At 49.9% G+C, this 16,312-nt stretch overlaps 1 protein-coding gene across 1 annotated transcript; it reads right to left on the minus strand.

Moving 5' to 3' along the window:
• Positions 1-478: 478 nt before the first annotated feature.
• Positions 479-1,417, minus strand: LOC123354639 (olfactory receptor 52N2-like). The gene has a single exon (XM_044996748.1). It carries the CDS (start codon positions 1,415-1,417, stop codon positions 479-481), a length of 939 nt encoding a protein of 312 aa, XP_044852683.1.
• Positions 1,418-16,312: the final 14,895 nt, after the last annotated feature.

The raw sequence follows: 16,312 nt of genomic DNA on the forward strand, positions 1-16,312 counted from the left end.
ACATCTGGAACAGAATTGAGGAATAAACAGCAGGATTGCAGTGGCCAGTTGGTCACCCACTGGGGAGAAAGGGTGTCAGGAAAAAGGTCTCTCAAAATGGCTTCAGAAGACTGCTCCAAAGTGCAATAAGTTAGCTAATTTTTTATAACTACTACAAAACACAGAGGTCATAGTAACCCCTACTGGATCATCACATCCATTTATCTTCTCTCATTCTCACTTATTTACTTGTCTGTCCACTCCTCCTATTGTAATTAGCAAAAACTCCCTGCTAGATTTTGATCTTGCATCTAAAAGCCCAGTTTCTAATCAACTCTTAACTATGTGGTGTTCTATATTATTAATTCATCGTGACCAATGAACATCAAATGGTTGCAATTAGATTGATCGCATTCTGGGGTAACGAATCCAGGCTAACCTAGTGCAGTTCCAAAACTCTCTCTTGTCACGCAGGTTTAAAGACAACAGCACTAGGTGATTACATTCTGCAGATATATTTGAGAACTTTGTCATGAAGTTCTTTGGTTTTGACCCCATAAATGATAGGGTTGAGCATGGGGGAAATGAGGTAACTGAGGTTCGACAAGATGATGTGAACGTGTGGAGCAATGCCCTGACCAAACCTGTGTGTCAGAGAGGAGAAGAGTCCAACAGGATAAACCATCAGTAGAGCACAGATGTGGGCTGTGCAGGTGTTGAGTGCTTTCTGGTGGGCTTCTTTGGAGGAGTTTCTGAGGACGGCCTTGATGATCAGACCATAGGACAAGCCAATGAGCTTCAGGTCGAACCCAATAATTACAAATGCCATCACCAAGCCATACACTCTGCTGGCTGTGATGTCCCAACATGACATCTTTGCCACCGCTATGTGGTCACAGTATGTGTGGGGGATAATGCGGTTGGCACGGAATGGCTTCCCTCTCAGAAGCAAGGGCATAGGCAGAATGAAGAGAACAGCTCTTATCATAGCCAGTAGCCCTAGCTTAGCTATTCGTGCGTTGATGAGGATAGTGGCATATCTCAGAGGGTTACATATGGCAACATAGCGATCGAAGGCCATTGTCACTAGCACGGCCGAGTGTATAGTAGAAACTGCGTAAAAGAAGAACATCTGGGTGAGACAACCCTTCACAGTAATGCTTTTCAAATTGAACCAAAATATACACAGTGCCTTTGGCACGAAGGAGGTAGACATGGTGATGTCTGTGAGCGCCAACATGCAGATCAGCAGGTACATCGGCTTCTGCAGGGTCTGCTCTTTGCCTACAATAAACAGAACTGTGCAATTTCCCAACAGATCTATAATGTAGAACATTGAGAAAGGGATGGAAATCCAGACGTGGGCAGCTTCCAGGCCAGGGATGCCAGTTAAGATGAACATTGAAGACTCAGAGAGGGTGAGGTTGAAAGCTGCCATGAGGTGGCCGATGCCTCAGTCAGGCTCAGAAATGCTCCAGGTGTCTGTGAAGAGAAAGAAGCACAGTGTGTGTTTGGGGGGGTTACACAGTTTATAACAAATAGACTGGTAACTATTTTATAGTTATTAACAATCAAGAAAGGGGGGTTAACCAGTGAGGTGGCAAGATTTACAGACGGTAGCACATTATTTTGTCCATAGTCAGCTCCAGAAAAGCCCTTAGAGAGAGCTAACCAAATCTGGTAAATGGGCACCATGCTGGCAGATGAACTTTGATGTCATTAACTGCAATGTGTTTGCCCATTGGAGGGAAAAGTTTGAATTCCTCAAACACCTAACAAGTTTCTAATTTAAACATATGAGCCCAGGGCAGGGATCTGTGCCTTATGGTACACTGCTCCAAGAAAACTGAACCACAGTGCAAGCACGGACAGAAACTAAGCAAAACACTGGGTTCCAGGAGGAGTGGGATGGGGAATTGTGCAGAAAATATGTCATGTGGTCAGTCAAGTAAACATTTCACGATCCTCTAGACTCCTCTGTGTAGTACTGGGCACCCTTCTCACACAGGATATTGCAGAGCAATAGGGATTGAGGCAAGGGCAACAAGAATGCAGAAGGACTCTTGAAAATTATCACACAGAGAGAGTTTGAAAACACTGTGAATGTTACCTTAGAAAGGAGATGAATTAAAGGGGACATAGAATCATAGAATATCAGGGTTGGAAAGGACCTCAGGAGGTCATCTAGTCCAACGCCCTGCTCAAAGCAGGACCAATTCCCAACTAAATCATCCCAGCCAGGGCTTTGTCAAGCCTGACCTTAAAAACCTCTAAGGAAGGAGATTCCACCACCTCCATAGGTAACCCATTCCAGTTCTTCACCACCCTACTAGTGAGAGAGTTTTTCCTAATGTCCAACCTAAACCTCCCCCTCTGCAACTTGAGACCATTACTCCTTGTTCTGTCATCTTACCACTGAGAACAGTCTAGATCCATCCTCTTTGGAACCCCCTTTCAGGTAGTTGAAAGCAGCAATCAAATCCCCCCTCATTCTTCTCTTCTGCAGGCTAAACAATCTCAGTTCCCTCAGCCTCTCCTCATAAGTCATGTGCTCCAGCCCCCTAATCATTTTTGTTGCCCTCCGCTGGACTCTCTCCAATTTATGCACATCCTTCTTGTAGTGTGGGGCCCAAAACTGGACACAGTACTCCAAATGAGACCTCACCAGTGCTGAATAGAGGGGAATGATCACATCCCTCGATCTGCTGGAAATGCCTCTATTTATACAACTCAAAATGCCATTAGCCTTCTTGGCAACAAGGGCACACTGTTGACTTATATTCAGCTTTTCGTCCACCGTAACCCCTAGGTCCTTTTCTGCAGAACTGCTGCCCAGCCATTCGGTCCCTAGTCTGTAGCAGTGCATGGGATTCTTCCGTCCTAAGTGCAGGACTCTGCACTTGTCCTTGTTGAACCTCATCATATTTCTTTTGGCCCAATCCTCTAATTTGTCTAGGTCCCTCTGTATCCTATACCTACCCTCCAGCATATCTACCACTCCTCCCAGTTTAGTGTCATCTGCAAACTTGCTAAGGGTGCAGTCCACACCATCCTCCAGATTGTTAATGAAGATATTGAACAAAACCGGCCCCAGCACCGACCCTTGGGGCACTCCACTTGATACCGGCTGCCAACTAGACATGGAACCATTGATCACTACCCGTTGAGCCTGACCATCTAGCCAGTTTTCTATCCACCTTACCGTCCATTCATCCAGCCCATACTTCTTTAACTTGCTGGCAAGAATACTGTGGGAGACTGTATCAAAAGCTTTGCTAAAATCCAGAAATAGCACATCCACTGCTTTCCCCTCATCCACAGAGCCGGTTATCTCGTCATAGAAGGCAATTAGGTTAGTCAGGCATGACTTGCCCTTGGTGAATCCATGCTGACTGTTCCAGATCACTTTCCCCTCCTTTAAGTGGTTCAAAATTGATTCCTTGAGGACCTGCTCCATGATTTTTCCAGAGACTGACGTGAGACTGACTGGCCTGTAGTTCCCTGGATCTTCCTTCTTCCCTTTTTTAAAGATGGGCACTACATTAGCTTTTTTCCAGTCATCCGGGACCTCCCCCGATCGCCATGATTTTTCAAAGATAATGGCCAATGGCTCTGCAATCTCATCGGCCAACTCCTTTAGCACCCTCGGACGCAGTGCATCCGGCCCCATGGACTTGTGCTCATCCAGCTTTTCTAAATAGTCCCGAACTGCTTCTTTCTCCACAGAGAGCTGGTCACCTCCTCCCCATACCGTGCTGCAGAGTGCAGCTGTCTGGGAGCTGACCTTGTCTGTGAAGACAGAGGCAAAAAAAGCATTGAGTACACTAGCTTTCTCCACATCCTCCGTCACTAGGTTCCCTCCCTCATTCAGCAAGGGGCTCACACTTTCCTTGACTTTCTTCTTGTTGCTAACATACCTGAAGAAACCCTTCTTGTTACTCCTAACATCTCCGGCTAGCTGCAACTCCAAGTGTGATTTGGCCTTCCTAATTTCACTCCTGCATGCCTGAGCAATATTTTTATACTCCTCCCTGGTTATTTGTCCAATCTTCCACTTCTTGTAAGCTGTTCTTTTGTGTTTAAGACGAGCAAGGATTTCACTGTTAAGCCAAGTTGGTCGCCTGCCATATTTACTTTTCTTCCAATTACATCGGGATGGTTTTCTCCTGCAACCTCAATAAGGATTCTTTAAAATACAGGCAGCTCTCCTGGACTCCTTTCCCCGTCATGTTATTCTCCCAGGGGACCTTGCCCATCAGTTCCCTGAGGGAGTCAAAGTCTGCTTTTCTGAAGTCCAGGGTCTCTGTTCTACTGCTCTCCTTTCTTCCTTGTGTCAGGATCCTGAACTCGACCATCTCATGGTCACTGCCTCCCAGGTTCCCATCCACTATTGCTTCCTCTACTATTTCTTCCCTGTTTGTGAGCAGCAGGTCAAGAAGAGCTTTTCCCCTAGTTGGTTCCTCCAGCACTTGCACCAGGAAATTGTCCCCTACACTTTCCAGAAACTTCCTGGATTGTCTGTGCACCGCTGTATTGCTCTCCCAGCAGATATGATTAAAGTCACCCATGAGAACCAGGGCCTGTGATCTAGCAACTTCTGTTAGTTGCTGGAAGAAAGCCTCGTCCACCTCATCCCCCTGGTCTGGTGGTCTGTAGCAGACTCCCACCACGACATTACCCTTATTGTTCATACTTCTAAATTTAATCCAGAGACTCTCAGGTTTTTATGCAGTTTCATACTGGAGCTCTGAGCAGTCATACTGCTCGCTTACATACAACGCAACTCCCCCACCTTCTCTGCCCTGCCTATCCTTCCTGAACAGTTTATATCCATCCATGACAGTACTCCAATCATGTGAGATATCCCACCAAGTCTTTGTTATTCCAATTACATCATAATTCCTTGACTGTGCCAGGACCTCTAGTTCTCCCTGCTTGTTCCCCAGGTTTCTTGCATTTGTGTATAGGCATGTAAGATAACTCACTGATCGTCCTGGTGTCCCAGTATGGGGCAGAAGCCCTCCCCTCTTGCACTCACCTACTTGTGCGTTCTCCCGATATACCACTTAACTCGGGGCTTTGGTCTCCTTCCCCCGGTGAACCTAGTTTAAAGCCCTCCTCACTAGGTTAGCCAGCCTGCTTGCAAAGATGCTCTTCCCTCTCTTCGTGAGGTGGAGCCCGTCTCTGCCTAGCAATCCTTCTTCTTGGAAGACCATCCAATGGTCAAAGAATCCAAACCCTTCTCTCCGACACCATCTGCGTAGCCATTCGTTGATTTCCACGATTCGACGGTCTCTACCCTGGCCTTTTCCTGCCACAGGGAGGATAGATGAGAACACCACTTGTGCCTCAAACTCCTTTATCGTTCTTCCCAGAGCCACGTAGTCTGCAGTGATACGCTCAAGGTCATTCTTGGCAGTATCATTGGTGCCCACGTGGAGAAGCAGGAAGGGGTAGCGATCCGAGGGCTTGATGAGTCTCGGCAGTCTCTCTGTCACATCATGAATCCTAGCCCCTGGCAAGCAGCACACCTCTCGGTTTTCCCGGTCAGGGCGGCAGATAGATGACTCAGTCCCCCTGAGGAGAGAGTCCCCGACCACCACCACCCTCCTCCTTCCTCTTGGGAGTGGTGGTCGTGGAACCCCTATCCCTAGGACGGTGCATCTCATGCCTTCCAATCAGTGGAGTCTCCTTCTGCTCCCTTCCCTCAGATGTATCATCCACTCCACTCTCTGCACTAGTACCTGCGGAGAGAACATGAAAACGGTTGCTCACCTGCATCTGTGTTTCTGGTCCATGGACGTTTCTGGTACTCTTTCCTCTTCTGGAAGTCACATGCCGCCAATTATCCTCACTGGCCTTCTGTCCCCGCTGCGTAGCCTGCTCTGAATCTTCAGAACATTGTGCCCGCTGGAGCTGATCCTGACGTCTATCCAGGAAATCCTCATTTTCTTTTATGGAACGTAGGGTTGATATTCGTTTCTCCAGACCTTGAATCTTCTCTTCCAATATGGAGACCAGCTTGCACTTTGTACAGACAAAGTCGCTCCTATCCTGTGGAAGGGAGACGAACATGGCGCATCCTGTGCAGGTCACAACAGCGGATCGCTCAGCATCCATAGTCTCTTCCTTCTAAGGGCTTCCCTACTTGTGGCAGAAGCTACTCAGAGAAACCTGCGAGAGGGGGGCCTCAGTAGGCTCTCTCCAGGCGAACTCCCAGGCAAACTCCTTTTGTTTGCCTCTCTGCTGTTCGCTGACTGCCTTTTTATAACAGTCAGGCCCAGCTGGAACAAAGCACTCCCAATTCACACTGTTCAAACAAGCAAGCAAACAAGCAAGCACACGGTCAACCTGCCAAACTGTCCCCTCAACAGACACTCAGATACTCACCAGCGCAGTCCCCCTAATGCAGCACTTAGCGTACCTCTGCTCAGACAGATCCCAGGCAAACTCCTTCTGTTTGCCTCTCGGCTGTTCGCTGCTCAGCTGAGGCATTTGGTGTGAAAGCTCATACCTGCCCCTGCCCCAGAGGGAGGGGGTCGTCTGTGAGGGGACTGGACCACTGACCTATCAGCTCTTAACACCCAAACTTTCAGGAACTCTATCATCAGTGCCCATGAGTGTAATTTAAACCACAAGAAAAACCACACTGGGCCAGACCAATAGTCCATCCAGCTCTGTATCTTGTCTTCTGACAGTAACTAATGCCAGGTGCTACAACAGCCACTCTGCAAGGTACCCTGGGGAGTTGAACCCAGGCTCTCCTGTTTTCAAAACAGGCACATTAACCAGCTAAGCTATGGTGCCTGCTGTTACTGAAAGCATTGTGTCTGCCCACACCTGACTGTCTGCCAACCCCGACAGGGGCCTGAAAAGTGTTGCTTGTGTTTGGGTTCTGTACAGCAGAGGAGCAGGTGAAGTTTTACTCCCAAGGTTTGTGTGAGTGATTCCTTGGATAGGTCTACGCTACAAAATTTGGTGGGTGTAACTGCCCCCCCCGAGACCTGCCCTGCTCACCACCCACACCTCTCTGCCCTCCCCTGAGACCTGCCCTGCTCACCACCCACACCTCTCTGCCCTCCCCTGAGACCTGCCCTGCTCACCACCCACACCTCTCTGCCCCTCCTGTGACACCCATCCTATCCACCACCCACACCTCTCTGCCCCATCCATGACACCCATCCTGCCTGCCACCCACGCCTCTCTGCCCCTCCTGTGACACCCATCCTGCCTGCCACCCACACCTCTCTGCCCCTCCCGTGACACCCATCCTGCCTGCCACCCACGCCTCTCTGTCCCTCCCGTGAGACCTACCCTGCCCACCACTTGCATCTCTCTGCCCCTCCTGTGACACCCATCCTGCCTGCCACCCACGCCTCTCTGTCCCCTCCCGTGAGACCTACCCTACTCAGACCATCTTACCACTTGCACTTCTCTGCCCCTCCTGTGACACCCATCCTGCCTGCCACCCACGCCTCTCCGTCCCCTCCCCTGACCTACCCTACTCAGACCAGCCCATCACCCACACCTCTCTGCCTCTCCCGTGACACCCATCCTGCCTGCCACTTGCATCTCTCTGCCCCTCCTGTGACACCCATCCTGCCTGCCACCCACGCCTCTCTGTCCCCTCCCCTGACCTACCCTACTCAGACCATCTTACCACTTGCACTTCTCTGCCCCTCCTGTTTCACCCATCCTGCCTGCCACCCACGCCTCTCTGTCCCCTGCCCTGGCCAGCCCAGCCCACCGCTTGCACCTCTCTGCCCCTCCCCGAGACCCTCTTTCTTCATGCTGCTGCTGTTATTCCATGAAACATCAGGGATGGAATAAAAAGCTGAGTTTACTCCAGGGTGAGGAAAGAAAGGAGCCACCAACCCCCTGGCAAAGCTCAGTGCCCCAGAGAAAACCTGCCCCCTGCTATCGCAGTCACTGATGTGCTGGAGATATGACGGGAAAGGGACTGTCTGAATTAAGGCAGCCCCAGGGGATGGGGGGGCCCTGGGGGAGAGCGCTGGGGGCGGGCAGGGAAGTGACTCTCCACAAGCGGCCCCTCCTCAACCCTTCTCTGCCCCCCTGCATCTGTGGCTCCCAGCACTGCTGGCCCCACTGACATCTCCTCCCCCTCCCCCTGGCTCTGGCTCCCCTCAGGAGTGGCCGATCCAGCTCCAGGAGAGCACGTGCCCCCTGGGAATGGGACGGGGTCAAGTGTCCCAGCCAGAGCGGGAAGGAGGCAGCCCAGGAGTTCTCAGACTGGGGGTTACATACCTGAAGAAACCTGAAGAAACCCTTCTTGTTACTCCTAACATCTCCGGCTAGCTGCAACTCCAAGTGTGATTTGGCCTTCCTAATTTCACTCCTGCAGGGTGAGGTTATTATGTGGGGGTCACAAACCGCCCGGCTCTGCAGGCAGCAGAAGTGAGGGTGGCATGGAGCAAAGTTTGCTGTGAAAAGTGATATTGACAAATGTCTGCACACCCCCAGTATTAAACAGTAACTATTTAAAAACCCTTTTCTGCTTATAACAATAATTCAACCAAAGTGTGTTTTAGGCTTAATTTAAAAGTGATGAGAAAAGTTAAACTCATTTTAAAGAATTGGGTTATAAATTAAGCATTTAAAATAACGTTAAATAAGAAAAAATGTGTTTTGAATTGATGGGGAGGGTCGCACTCAGCACCTTGCTTTGTGCAAGGGGTCACCAGTTCAGAAAGTTAGAGAACCACTGGGTTACACAGGGAAAGAGCAAAGAGAGACACTGAAACAGGCCTGCAGGGGAAATCCCCGGGGAGAGGGGTTCCCAGCTCACAAATCTTCCCCGCTCCATTTACTGCCCCATCCCTGGGCTGTAGCTCCAGTGCCGAGGACATCACAGACCCCCTCTCTGCCAAGGGGGCTTGCACAGGTAGTTCCTTCGTGCCAGGCCTCTGCCTCACTGAATAACTGCATAAATTCACTGGTGCTCCTCCCCTTCCCCCTGCTTCTTTCTGTGACCCTTCTGCCAGTTGGAGTCGGCAGCAACATGGGCCAGGTTCAATATCGTGGGGATCCTTTTTAACAACACAACACAGAACCCGCTCGAGCCCCCACCCAGTAACCTGGGACAATCCCACATCATCCCTGGGTGTCTCTAGGGGCAATACTTCCCCTCGCCAGCACCGAGTCTGAGCCTGTGTCTACACTACCAATGCCAACTATGGGTTCCGCTTGATAACGATTCACAACAGTGTGGCCCGACACATGTTCATTTTCATCCTCTGAGTCAGGAAACCCACAAAAGCCTCTTCTTTTGTACTGGGGGCAGGCAAAAATAAGGTGACACTAAATTATTCTGATTGCTAAAAGCAGGTTTAAGAGGTTGTGTATTTTTGAAAAAGAAAAATCAGTACTGATCTTCCTAATTAGCAGCATGAGATAAAGAAAAGAACACGGACAAACCTTGTCAGTAACGGCTAATGTCCTAAATGGGAAATCAGCAGTGGTTTGTAGCTGGGGGAGCGTACAGTCTGAATGTGTCTGACCCAAGCCCAGCCCCCACCCCCACATAGCAGTAGGGCGTGGCACTCTCTCTGTGCATTGGTGTGGTGACTGAGTGGTTAACCAAGCAGTGACAATCGAAGGAGGTTCCTTGAGTCAGTTTCACTCCTGAGGAGATTCTGCACCAAAAAAATAAAAATTCTGTGCACAATATTTTCAAATTCTGCAAATTTTATTTGCCAATAAATAAATGTGGAGGCTCCAGCACGGTAGAGGGGAGCAGAGGCTCCTGGAAGCACAGAGGTGGGAACATAAGAACGGCCGTACTGGGTCAGACCAAAGGTCCATCTAGCCCAGTATCTGTCTACCGACAGTGGCCAATGCCAGGTGCCCCAGAGGGAGTGAACCTAACAGGTAATGACCAAGTGATCTCTCTCCTGCCATCCATCTCCATCCTCTGACAAACAGAGGCTAGGGACACCATTCTTACCCATCCTGGCGAATAGCCATTTATGGACTTAGCCACCATGAATTTATCCAGTTCCCTTTTAAACATTGTTATAGTCCTAGCCTTCCCAACCTCCTCAGGTAAGGAGTTCCACAAGTTGACTGTGCGCTGCGTGAAGAAGAACTTCCTTTTATTTGTTTTAAACCTGCTGCCTATTAATTTCATTTGGTGACCTCTAGTTCTTGTATTTATGGGAATAAGTAAATAACTTTTCCTCATCCACTTTCTCAACATCACTCATGATTTTATATACCTCTATCATATCCCCGCTTAGTCTCCTCTTTTCCAAGCTGAAGAGTCCTAGCCTCTTTAATCTTTCCTCGTATGGGACCCTCTCCAAACCCCTAATCATTTTAGTTGCCCTTTTCTGAACCTTTTCTAGTGCTAGAATATCTTTTTTGGGGGTGAGGAGACCATATCTGTACACAGTATTCGAGATGTGGGTGTACCATGGATTTATATAAGGGCAATACAATATTCTCAGTCTTATTCTCTATCCCCTTTTTAATGATTCCTAACATCCTGTTTGCTTTTTTGACCGCCTCTGCACATTGTGTGGACGTCTTCAGAGAACAATCCACAATGACTCCAAGATCTTTCTCCTTACTTGTTGTAGCTAAATTAGCCCCCATCATATTGTATGTATAGTTGGGGTTATTTTTTCCAATGTGCATTACTTGACATTTATCCACATTACATTTCATTTGCCATTTTGTTGCCCAATCACTTAGTTTTGTGAGATCTTTTTGAAGTTCTTCACAATCTGCTTTGGTCTTAACTATCTTGAGCAGTTTGGTATCATCTGCAAACTTTGCCACCTCACTGTTTACCCCTTTCTCCAGATCATTTATGAATAAATTGAATAGGATTGGTCCTAGGACTGACCCTTGGGAACACCACTAGTTACCCCTCTCCATTCTGAGAATTTACCATTAATTCCTACCCTTTGTTCCCTGTCTTTTAACCAGTTCTCAATCCATGAAAGGACCTTCCCTTTTATCCCATGACAGCTTAATTTACATAAGAGCCTTTGGTGAGGGACCTTGTCAAGGCTTTCTGGAAATCCAAGTACACTATGTCCACCGGATTCCCCTTGTCCACATGTTTGTTGACCCCTTCAAAGAACTCTAATAGATTAGTAAGACATGATTTCCCTTTACAGAAACCATGTTGACTAGTTTGTTTTTCTATGTGTCTGACAATTTTATTCTTAACTATTGTTTCGACTAATTTGCCTGGTACCGACGTTAGACTTACCAGTCTGTAATTGCCGGGATCACCTCTAGAGCCCTTTTTAAATATTGGCGTTACATTAGCTAACTTCCATTCATTGGGTACCGAAGCTGATTTAAAGGACAGGTTACAAACCTTAGTTAATAGTTCCGCAACTTCACATTTGAGTTCTTTCAGAACTCTTGGGTGAATGCCATCTGGTCCCGGTGACTTGTTAATGTTGAGTTTATCAATTAATTCCAAAACCTCCTCTAGTGACACTTCAATCTGTGACAGTTCCTCAGATTTGTCACCTACAAAAGCCAGCTCAGGTTTGGGAATCTCCCTAACATCCTCAGTCGTGAAGACTGAAGCAAAGAATCCATTTAGTTTCTCCGCAATGACTTTATCGTCTTTAAGCGCTCCTTTTGTATTTTGATCGTCAAGGGGCCCCACTGGTTGTTTAGCAGGCTTTCTGCTTCTGATGTACTTAAAAAACATTTTGTTATTACCTTTGGAGTTTTTGGCTAGCCATTCTTCAAACTCCTCTTTGGCTTTTCTTATTACACTCTTGCACTTAAGTTGGCAGTGTTTGTGCTCCTTTCTATTTGCCTCACTAGGATTTGACTTCCACTTTTTAAAGGAAGTCTTTTTATCTCTCACTGCTTCTTTTACATGGTTGTTAAGCCAAGGTGGCTCTTTTTTAGTTCTTTTACTGTGTTTCTTAATTTGGGGTATACACTGAAGTTGAGCCTCTATTATGGTGTCTTTAAAAAGGGCCCACGCAACTTGCAGGGATTTCACTTTAGTCACTGTACCTTTTAACTTTTGTTTAACCAACCCCCTCATTTTAGTATAGTTCCCCCTTTTGAAATTAAATACCACAGCATTGGGCAGTTGAGGTGTTCTTCCCACCACAGGGATGTTGAATGCTATTGTATTATGGTCACTATTTCCAAGCGGTCCTGCTATAGTTACCTCTTGGACCAACTCCTGCGCTCCACTCAGGATTAAATCTAGAGTTGCCTCTCCCCTTGTGGGTTCCCATACCAGCTGCTCCATGAAGCAGTCATTTAAAGTATCGAGAAATTTTATCTCTGCATTTTGTCCTGAAGTGAAATGTTCCCAATTAATATGGGGATAATTGAAATCCCCCACTATTATTGAAGCAGCAAAGAATCCTGTGGCACCTTATAGACTAACAGACGTTTTGCAGCATGAGCTTTCGTGGGTGAATTCCCACTTCTTCAGATGCCCACGAAAGCTCATGCTGCAAAACGTCTGTTAGTCTATAAGGTGCCACAGCATTCTTTGCTGCTTCTACAGAACCAGACTAACACGGCTACCCCTCTGATACTTGCCACTATTATTGGGTTCTTAATTTTGATAGCCTCTCTAATTTCCCTTAGCATTTCATCATCACTATTACTGTCCTGGTCAGGTGGTCGATAATAGATCCCTAACGTTATATTCTTATTAGAGCATGAAATTTCTATCCATAGAGATTCTATGGAACATGTGGATTCGCTTAAGATTTTTACTTCATTTGAATCTACATTTTCTTTCACATATAGTGCCATTCCTCCCCCTGCACGACCTGTTCTGTCCTTCCGATATATTTTGTACCCCGGAATGATTGTGTCCCATCGATTGTTCTCAGTCCACCAGGTTTCTGTGATGCCTCTTATATCAATATCCTCCTTTATCACCAGGCACTCTAGTTCACCCATTTTATTATTTAGACTTCTAGCATTTGTGTACAAGCACTTTAAAAACTTGCCTCTGTTTATTTGTCTGACCTTTTCTGATGTGCCAGATTCTTTTTTATGTGACTGTTTATCATCTGACCCGGCCCTTACATTATACTCTTCCGTCCTCTGCTCCTGACTATAACCTGGAGAGTCTCTATCATCAGACTCTCCCCTAAGAGAAGTCTGTGTCCGATCCACATGCTCCTCTGCAGCGGTCGGCTTTCCCCCATCTCCTAGTTTTAAAACTGCTCTACAACCTTTTTAATGTTTAGTGCCAACAGTCTGGTTCCATTTTGGTTTAGGTGGAGCCCATCTCTCCTGTATAGGCTCCTCCCATCCCAGAAGTTTCCCCAGTTCCTAATGAACATGAACCCCTCCTTTCTACACCATCGTCTCATCCACGCATTGAGACTCACAAGCTCTGCCTGCCTACCTGGTCCTGCGCGTGGAACTGGGAGCATTTCTGAGAATGCCACCATAGAGGTCCTGGATTTCAGTCTCTTCCCTAGCAGCCTAAATTTGGCTTCCAGGACATCTCTCCTACCCTTCCCTATGTCATTGGTACCTACATGTACCACGACGACCGGCTCCTCCCCCGCACTAACCATAAGTCTGTCTAGATGCCTCGAGAGATCCGCAACCTTCGCACCAGGCAGGCAAGTCACCATACGGTTCTCCCGGTCATCACAAACCCAGCTAGCTACACTTCTAATGATCGAATCTCCCATTACTAACACCTGCCTTTTCCTAGCAACTGGAGTTCCCTCCCCCGGAGAGGCAACCTCAGTGCGAGAGGCAACCTCAGCACCATCTGGAAGGAGGGTCCCAACTACGGGAAGGTTTCCCTCTGCTCCCATTGCCTGCTCTGCTTCCCTGGACCTTTCTTCCTTCTCAACAGCGCAGGGGCTGTCTGAGCGGAGGTGGGACAATTCTACAGTGTCCCGGAAAGCCTCATCAACATACCTCTCTGCCTCTCTTAGCTCCTCCAGTTCCGCCACTCTGGCCTCCAAAGTCCGTACATAGTCTCTGAGGGCCAGGAGCTCCTTGCACCGACTGCACACATACGCCACCCGCCCACAGGGCAGGTAATCATACATGCGACAGTCAGCGCAATAAATGGATAGCCCCACTCTGCTGCTGGGCTTCTGCCTGCATTGTCTCCTAGTTAATGGAAGGGTGGTTTACAGAAAGGGGTTTTGAAATGTGGTTTGGTTTATAGGTTTTAAGGGGACTACAGGTGAAGGGTTAGGACCGCCAAGGGACCCCCACTCCTTCCCACTGCCCTTCCAAACTCCCTTGCGAAACTACCTGTTAGCAGCCCCTGTCCGCAAAGCTCCCTGGTCGCTTGTGCGTGGCTTAATAAAGCCCTGGCCTGAGTGAATGCCCTGCTCACTGATTAAGGCTCAGCCAATTACCAGAGGCTTCGAGCTTTCAAACCTTCCTTTGAAGCTCACGGCCTCCAACTGCCAGCCACGGCACACGGTCCTTCAAACAAACAGACTGACAAACAAGCTCAGCACACAGCACGTAACCCCCAAACACAAAGAAACACACACTACAGACAGTCACTTACCCCACAGATGCTGTATTTGCTCCTCCTTCACCTGGAGAACTCCCTTGCGAAACTCCCTGTTAGCAGCCCCTGGTCGCAAATATCACCCTGCAGCCCCCTCTCTCCTCCAGGGAAACAGACTTGGTGGTGAGGCTGCACCTCTCTGCCGCCTACTTCAGGAGCCCCCAAAAGACTCCACAGAACTGCTCATGAGGGGTGCATGACCACTCTTGTGGCTTCCCTATCAGAAAGTCAGATCAGCTGGCCCTGGGGGCTCCTGCCAGTACTACGGGCAGCACAGTGGGGCTAAAGCAGATTCCTGCCCATCCTCGCTCTGCACGGTGCACCACTCCCAGAGAAGCATCTGGCACATCGCTGCGGGGTGTGTCTCTCACACGCTGCCCCTGCCCCAAGCACCAACTCTGCCATTGGAACTGTGGTAATGGGAGCTGCAGGAGTGGTGCCTGTGGGCAGTGGCCCCAGGAGATCCCCCACCCAGCCTCTTCCATGTAGAAGTTGCTGCCAGATGTGGGTGTGGGTCATTTTCAGGAGCTGCCCAAGATAGGTGCCACACCCAACACTCTGCCCCAGCCCAGATCCTGCACCCTGCCCACACCCAAACTCCCTCCCAGAGCCCACCACTGCCCCCCAACCCTTGCCCAGAGCCCACACCCAAACTCCCTCCCAGGGTCTGCCCTCTGCCTCCCCTGCACCCCAACCCCCTGCTCCAGCCCAGGACCTGCACCTCATGCACCCAAATTCCCTCCCAGAGCATGGACCTCCTCCTGCATCCAAACTCCCTCTCAGAGCCTGCCACCACCTCCCCTGCCCATCCCAGAACCTGCACCTCATGTACCCAAACTCCCTCCCACAGCCTTAGGCAGAGGTAGGTTGGGTGGGGGGGAGGGGAAGGGGCAGGACTTGGACCCGTTCTGGGCATCACCAAAAGTTATATAAACCTGGCAACCCTGAGCTGGAGCCCTAGTCACTACACATCTCTCGCCTTCCACGAGGGGACTCTGTGGGGCAGGGCCCTGCTTGTGGCTTTATTCCTTCCTTTAATCACCCTGGAAGTGTAACCAGGGAGAGAATTCATTCTTCTTTTCTCGGCAGAACACACGCAGGCAGCTGGATTATTTCCAGGGCTGGAATAAAACCATCCACCCACCTCTGGGTTATGGGCCCAGCACGCTTCCGCTGCACCCTCGGGTGGGGGAGGGCGCTCCTGCAGGATTTATTCCCAGTGCAGCTCCCAAGCTGTGCACTGGAGAGTGGTGCCCATGGGATTTAGACACTTTAGAGGCAGGTGATTGACACGTGCTGGGTCCCATCTCCAGCGCTGAACTGACCCATGCTCGCTGCATTCTCCGCCGGGGGCGCCTTGGTCTGAGGGTTCAGCAGCCCCAGCCCCCGCTTTTCTCCTGGGGAGACCCCGCACCTCTCCTGCCCCTCTCCGGGCTGAGGGGGGTCCCTGCTTCCCCGCGCGTCCCAGGACCGGGCCGGGGAGGAGCCGCCCCTTCCTGCCCCGCTCCCCGGTCCGGCCCCCGCCTCTGTGTGCGGCAGCGGGGCCGGGACCGCAGCGCGGGGGCTGCTGCAGCCCGCGGGGCAGCGCGGGGCAGGGCCCGGGGGGCGGGGACACACGTGGGGTGGACACGCTGCTGCCGGGCCCGGCTGCTTGGTTCGCCCCCTGCCCAGGGGGGGTCCCCGAGCTCCTCGCGGCCGGAGCGGGGCTGCGGGGGGCGAGTGGCCCGGGCGGGGCGGAGCAGCCCGGGAGCGGCTGGGCCGGGAGCTGCAGGAGGGGACCGGAGCGCGGCTCGGCTCCAGAGCTCGGAGCCT

This window comes from Mauremys mutica, chromosome 22, assembly GCF_020497125.1.
Source record: "Mauremys mutica isolate MM-2020 ecotype Southern chromosome 22, ASM2049712v1, whole genome shotgun sequence".
NCBI lineage: Eukaryota > Metazoa > Chordata > Testudines > Geoemydidae > Mauremys > Mauremys mutica.

Excerpts from the sequence above, each read along its gene's own strand:
- LOC123354639 (XM_044996748.1), bottom strand. The coding sequence starts at position 1,417 with ATGGCAGCTTTCAACCTCACCCTCTCTGAGTCTTCAATGTTCATCTTA.